General features: G+C 53.5%; 2 protein-coding genes across 4 annotated transcripts in view; one reads left to right on the top strand and one right to left on the bottom strand.

Moving 5' to 3' along the window:
• Positions 1-68: 68 nt before the first annotated feature.
• The window catches only part of NABP2 (nucleic acid binding protein 2), a 7098-nt gene continuing 424 nt past the window's right edge, over positions 69-6742 (bottom strand). Inside the window, exons 1-8 of one of the 3 annotated variants that reach the window (XM_037514989.2) lie at positions 5417-5433; positions 5119-5310; positions 4939-5040; positions 4369-4507; positions 4181-4252; positions 3964-4045; positions 3806-3869; positions 69-618 (exon numbers count right to left, since the gene is read on the bottom strand). In XM_037514989.2, the coding sequence (XP_037370886.1) occupies positions 419-618; positions 3806-3869; positions 3964-4045; positions 4181-4252; positions 4369-4507; positions 4939-5017 (636 nt within the window). In that variant the 5' untranslated portion in view covers positions 5018-5040; positions 5119-5310; positions 5417-5433 and the 3' untranslated portion in view covers positions 69-418. Of the gene's footprint in view, positions 619-3805; positions 3870-3963; positions 4046-4180; positions 4253-4368; positions 4508-4938; positions 5041-5118; positions 5394-5416; positions 5434-6742 lie in introns of those variants that run through there. The other 2 variants (XM_037514988.2, XM_037514987.2) reach the window with 2 other exon arrangements.
• RNF41 (ring finger protein 41) overlaps positions 5935-6742 on the top strand; it is a 27169-nt gene continuing 26361 nt past the window's right edge. Inside the window, exon 1 of the mRNA XM_054696703.1 lies at positions 5935-6113. The gene's annotated coding sequence lies outside the window, so the exon portion shown is untranslated. The remainder of the gene's footprint in view (positions 6114-6742) is intronic.

Below are 6742 nucleotides of genomic sequence, written 5' to 3'. Positions count from 1 at the left end.
ACCCCGACCTTTCCAAACGCCCAGTTGCTAACTTCATTTTCACAGGAAGAGCAAAGGAGCGATGGGGGTGGTAAAAAAGCAGACTGAGTCCAGAGTGGTAACATTTATTAAGAAGGAGGGAGTCCACTAGGTCTCCACATCACACCCAAGCAACACGGCAACTGTGGTTTCTAAAGAGAAAGGCGGGCAGGCAGAGGGCCCTGAACCCCAGGGGACAGGTAACTTCCATTGGATGAGGGGGAGTGTGGGCTTAGGGTGGAAAAGACCAAGCTCCCCCCCCAACTCCTCCAGTGCAGTTTAGGAACTAAAACACTGCTGCCCTCCCTGCCGCCAACACCAGCAAGCCGGCAGAAGTCTGTCTTGTCTTCCAGCAGCCCCGTGGGTAATGGGCGCGGCAGGCAGGGAGAAGAACGTGTTGCTATCTCTTACTGCTCCTCCGGGTCTCTTTGCCGTTACTGACAGGGTTGCTGGAGGGGCCGGGAGAACCAGCAGGTGTGTGGTTGGGCTGGCTTCGGGTAATTCGGGTGCTGGGGGGGTGGGAAGGAGTGTGAGGGGGGTGTGGGCCGCCACCAGGACCTGGAGGGGCACTCAGTCCGTTCCCGTTTTGGCTTTCAGCGGCTAGTAGGAAAAGGAGAAGCACAGGAATCAGAGATTTAAGGCAGGAGGAGGTCCACGCCCAAAGCCTCCCTCTGCTCTAGTGAGGAGCACAATCTTGTGAAGCACATTAATGCCAAGTCGACGAAGCGCAAAGGATGTGTGGGTTATATGAATGGTGCCCCAGACAGGACTTGGTCATTTTGGAAGTTGGTGCATGAGTCCTACTATGTTTTTTTTTTTTTTTTTTAATAGAGGCATGTTTTATTTATTTATTTGTTTGTTTATACATGCACTGGGTACAGTCAGAAGTGCAGGAGGGTGAGAGAATTCACCAGAGCCAGAGCGGGGAGCAGAGCAGGCAGAAGGACCGAAGTACACTGCTGAGGGGAGCAGCGGGCGGCAGGAGAGGTCTGCGCGCCATGTGGGACCCTCCTCTGGTGGCCGGGGAGCAGCCGGGGATCGAACCGGCGCAACCCAGCGCTCAACTGCTGCGCCACCGGGGAGGCCCGAGTCCTACTATGTTTTGCCTTTTATTTTGTTAATTTATTTTTAAAGATTTATTTTATTTATTTATACAAAAACCAGGATACAGGCCAGATGCGCGAGAGGGTGAGAGGATTCACCAGAGACAGAGCAGGGAACAGAACAGGCAGACTGATAAAATACACTGCTGAGGGGAGCAGCGGGCGAGACAGGAGAGGTCTGCCACGCCATGTGGGACCCTCATTGGCCGGCCGGAATCGAACCAGCGCTATAGAGGCTGTGGGCAGCTTCAGAGTGCTGCCCTCAACCGCCTGCACCACCAGGGGAGGCCCCTTTTATTTTTTTTAAAGATTTATTTATTTATGCATACAAGAACTGGGGCTCAGGCCAGAGGTGCAGGGGGTGAGAGGATCCACCAGAGACAGAGTGGGGAACAGAAAAGGCAGATTGACTGAAATCCACTGCTGAGGGGGGCAGCGGGGAGACAGGAGAGGTCTGCTGCGCCCTGTGGGTCAGCTCCCCGGCCAGCCAGGGAATCGAACTTGTGTTGCAGTGGCTGTGGGTAGCTTCATAGTGCTGCGTCTTAACCACTTGCGCCACCCGGGAGGCCGTTTTTCCTCTTTTATTCACCTCTTACACTGTCAGGAACTAGACTTAGAAGTCACTGTTTAGCTCTAAGCTCAAGAATCGCTGACAAAACACCCCTTGAGCAAAAGTGACTATGAAACTGGAGACGCATGGGAAGGGGGAGGACCTGAAGTGTCTGTAACATGTTCAGTTTGGAAAAATATTATAGACAAGAACAAGCAAAAATTTTACAAGTGTTCTCACACCCCCCTCAAATAATAAGTGACATTTTGGTATCTATTTTAAATGTTTGATTGGAGCCAGGTGTATGATGACATCCTTGGGTTCCATAACTACATATCACTATCACTGCACTGTCTCCTTCAAAGACTACAACTCCTCAAGGCAGGTGTTGGCACAAAATAGGTGTTCTGTAAATGTTAGACAAAGGCAGAGGTCTGCCTTTCACATATGCAGGGTACTACTAGCCCTACATGAGGTAGAAGTCATTAGTTAGTGGTTCTCAAACCATATCCCTACCAAATTCTGCTGGCCTACCAGACTAAGATATCGGCAGCAAAAACTAATGTCCTCTCCTCAATTCACAGAAAAAGTCAGGTGAGGGCATAGAACATGAATGTTAAGTTTTTATGACATACATTTTTTTTTAAACCTATTAAAACTTGGGCCTCCCCGGTGGCGCAGCGGTTGAGCGCTGGGCTGCAAAGCTGCCCGCAGCCTCTGCAGCTCCGGTTCGATCCCCGGCCACTGGCGAGGGTCCCGCATGGCGCGCAGACCTCTCCTGCCACCCGCTGCTCCCCTCAGCAGTGTACTTAGATGCTCTGCCTGTTCTCTTCTCCACTCTGGCTCTGGTGAATTCTCTCACCCTCCCGCGCTTCTGACAGTACCCAGTGCTTGTATAAATAAATAAATAAATAAGCAAAAAAAAAAAAAAAAAAACCTATTAAAACTTTTTGTACCTGTTAGCAGATGACAAAGTAAATAAATGCGGCAAGTGAATATAGGACAAATAGGCTTAAATATGCCATACTTCAAATATTTTTTGCAAATTATGGCATCTTAGAGCTGAAAATAGATAATAGTCATGTTATTATATAGTCATATTACAGGCAGGGAATTGAACCACACGGCACAGCAGACCTCTCCTATCTCGCCCGCTGCTCCCCTCAGCAGTGTATTTCAGTCAGTCTGCCTGTTCTGTTCCCCACTCTGTCTCTGGTGAATCCTCTTACCCCCTGCACCTCTGGCCTGTATCCCAGTTCTTCTATGCAGACATAAGTAAAATAAAAATCTTAAAATACAGGAATAATTCTTAAAAAAAAAAAAAAAAGCTGATGATTTACATTAAGGTCAATTTCTCAAGAGCTCAGGAAACAGGGAGTTAAAGTTCATAGAGTAGAAGAATCGTAATCCCAAGGGCCAGGCCTAGAAGTGTGGTGACCCCAAAAGGGAATTATTTGGTGCACTATAGCTGTGCAGCGGTGCACTCCCTGATGAGTCTCATAAACAGCAAGGTGCACTGCAACTGTGTAACAAACTGAAATGGGCAAGGGGAAGGGGACTTTCTGGCAGAGACACAGCGAGAGTGAAGGAATGCAATCTTTGCGGAGAAACAGTTCTCATTCTTGCCTTTGAGGTGTAGTGCCAAAAGCTCATCAGGGCTCTATCAGTGATGGAAACATGTTGCCCCCAAATCTTTTCACTATGGGGACTAGTGAAAGAACTGGGGAAAAAACTGGGTAGAAGGAGATATACTGAAAGTAGAGAGATTTGACCGATGGTCTCACTCATAGCAGGAATTTAGAAAACCTAAATAAGCGACCAGGAAAAAGACTAATTATAATAAAGTAAAAATCAAAATCAACAAGCAACTATAAACCAGAGACATGCTACGGCGGAGCGGGTGAAGGGGGAGGAGGGATTACAGTCAAAATAAGGGGGTGGGAATTGTAGGGGGACTATAACCAAGATGAAAATGCACACATTGCGCAAAAATGAAAAATGATGTAAAAAATATAGAAAATTAAAAAGAAAAAAAAGAAAGATTTCGAAAAGGGATGGGAATGGAGGAAAAGCACCTTTCCAGGCTGGCAAGGGTGAGAGAGCCAGGACTAGCGGACAGAAGGGGGCATGTTACCTGGAGAAGCAGAAGGGGGCCCAGTGGCAGGCTGAGGCGCTGCAGGGCTGCTGTCGTTCTGCACCTGAAGGCACAAGTTACACATTCAGACCTGGCTCGCTCCCCTGCTTCTTGGCCTCACCTGCTCGCTGTCCCCACACCATGGCCATGGGACTCACCATCTTGCTGGGTGCTTGCTGGGTGCTGTACTCTGGGTTGGGCTCACTGAAGTTAGGTACCTCAGAATAAACCATGCAGAATCTGCAAGGGAATAAAGTGGCCAATCTCTCAGAAAGGTCCAGATACTGACGTGGACTGCATACCCTTGTGCTGCCCCCTTGCACGCCTCACACTGCCCCTTGTATGGAGCATCTGCATGCCAATCCCCTTACTTACTCTCCAATCTTCTGAAGATCACCCCCGCGGCCAGTGTACAGTGTCAGACAACCTTTGAACACTGAAGCGTACCTGTGCGGGCACAGAAAGCTGGATTCAGAGCAATCGGATCCACTATGGGCACAGTCACCCGTCCTGCCCTTGACCGTTCCTGCCCTTGGATAACCAGGAGCGACCTGGCGACTTACCCTTTGGTGAGCCGGATAATGTCCCCAGGCTGGATGAGGTTGCCCACATCATCCCACACGGAGATGTTGATGCTGCCTGTTTTGTCCGCCACTTTGCAAGTGCGAACCTCGTGCCCGTCCTTTGTCTTGGTCACTCGGCCTGGAGGGAACAGATAAATTGGGGGTGGAGGGTGGTCAAGGAAATGGGAATGGTGGCGGTCAGAGGAATGAGACCTAGATATTGGTGGGGTGAAGGAAAAAGCATACAAACAGGACAAAGCTAAGTCCTGGGGATAGGACGGTGACCGGGGCAGGGAGGATGGTAGCACCATGGAGAGGGTCCTGAGTGGATGAGGCTTATGAGGCTTATTAGGCAAGAATTCAATCTATTCTAAACTTGACTGCAATTCTCTAGGCAAAGGTCTAAGAGAGACTGGGCATGCATATGTGGTGTCTTGGGGTGCATCCTGCCATTCTGGAAGCAAGTTAAGAAGGGGGCTGGTGTTCTCTCCCTTTACCCCAACCCTAAGAAGCCATGCAGGGAGGGGGATGGGCAGGCTGGGAGGGGGCCCACCACCCCAGCAGAGCCACCTGTCTCCAGCACAATGAAGATGAGGTTCAGATTTTTGAGCCCGGGCTTGATATCCTTCACGAAGGTCTCCGTCGTCATGCTGGCCCGGCCTCTGCACTCCACTGGAAGGGAAAAAAGGGGGGTGAAGGCTCAACCTTGGAATCTTAGCCCTCATGCTCCACTTCCCAAGGCCTACCTACCGCGCTAGGCTGGAATCAGGGAGTCGCGAACCCCCTAACTCGTCTCAGAGGTTAGGGACGAACATCCCCGAGGGCCTCCAGCTTCCAGATCAGAATTAGGGCGGGTCTCCAGCAGGCTTCTTCGAGGCCGAAAGGCCCGGTCCCGGGATGCTCTGTTAGCCTCAAGCCCCGATGGGGACGGGAGTCGGGCGCCTGGTGCGGCCAGAGAACGGGCTCTCACTCTCCAAGCCTTCCCGAGCCCTCGTCCGGCCCCCCCGGGACTCGGCGCATCCCCAGTCCCCCGCAGCCCACCACCCACCCGCCGGCCGCCGGCCCGTGCACGCCGCGGAGCCGCCCGCAGGGGGAGCCACGGGCCCCGCCGCCCCCGGATGCCGCGGGCGGAACGCGGGAGGGCGGCCATTCCCGGAAGTTTCCCCGCGGCCTCCCCGGCCAATCAGCGCGGCCCCGGCGCGGCCCCGCCCCCGCCGGCCCCGCCGAGCCAATGGCGAGCGGGGGGGTCGCGCGCCGAGGGGGCGGGGCGGCGGGGGCCCGGCCGCCAGGGGGCCCGCGCGCCCCGACTTCCCTCGCTCGCCCGGAGTGCGTGGCTCTCGGATTCTGCTTCTCCCCGAGACGCTGACACGGGGAAGAGAAGTGCCAGGGCTCGGGGCCCGGCGGACGAGAGCCTGAGCCCGGCCAGCGCTTTCCTGCGCGTCCCCTCGCCGCGGCGGGACGCCCACCCGCCCGCCCCGGCCGCTGGCGGCCTCGCCCTCGGCTCCGCTCCGGCGGGACGAGGCCGGCGGCTCCGCAGCGTGGCCTGGCCCCTGGGCAGACGGCGGGCGGCTCTCTCCGGAGGCAGAGCACCCGGAGGACAAAGAGCGCGGCTGCCAGAGCTCCTGCTGCAGAGCCAGTGCGCTTCTCGCCCAGGTCTGGGTCCCTCGCAGAGAAACGAAGTTGTTGCAGAAATAAATTCTAGCCTTTACCCAGGCAGGGGAAGAACAAGCGGTACTTCAGGAAAGGTGAGGTCAGGAGAAGCTTTATTACTCATGCATGAGCTCCCAGGCCTGGGTAGCCATAAGGTCTGAGCACCTGTCTAGGGACAAAGGTTTCTTTTATACACAACCCTCTTGCATTGATAACATCGGTCAGTAAGCGCAAAAGGGTGACAGCAGACAGGTATTGAAGGATGCCCTGGGAGATCAATCAGCCTGGCGGCTGCCTGGCCTTGTTAAAATGTAACCTCTTTTAGGTAATCTCATCTAGCTAGGCTTTAGAGAAGCAAAACTTGTTTACTTTTCATTATTTTTTTTTTTTAAGATGTATTTATTTTTTATTTATACAAGCACTGGGTACTGTCAGAAGCGTGGGAGGGTGAGAGAATTCACCAGAGCCAGAGCGGGGAGCAGAGCAGGCAGAAGGACCGAAGTACACTGCTGAGGGGAGCAGCGGGCGGCAGGAGAGGTCTGCGCGCCATGTGGGACCCTCTCCCGGTGGCCGGGGAGCAGCCGGGGATCGAACCGGTGTTGCAGAGGCCGCGGGCAGCTTCACAACCCAGCGCTCAACCGCTGCGCCAGGGGGAGGCCCCTACTTTTCATTATTTCCTGCACCAGACCTATGACTCTTTTAGCAGGAAACAGGAAAAGACTTC

This window comes from Talpa occidentalis, unplaced genomic scaffold (assembly GCF_014898055.3).
Source record: "Talpa occidentalis isolate TD23 unplaced genomic scaffold, MPIMG_talOcc4v2.1 talOcc4.16, whole genome shotgun sequence".
NCBI classification, from domain to species: Eukaryota; Metazoa; Chordata; class Mammalia; order Eulipotyphla; family Talpidae; genus Talpa; species Talpa occidentalis.
This window is presented reverse-complemented; position numbering and strand designations above follow the sequence as displayed.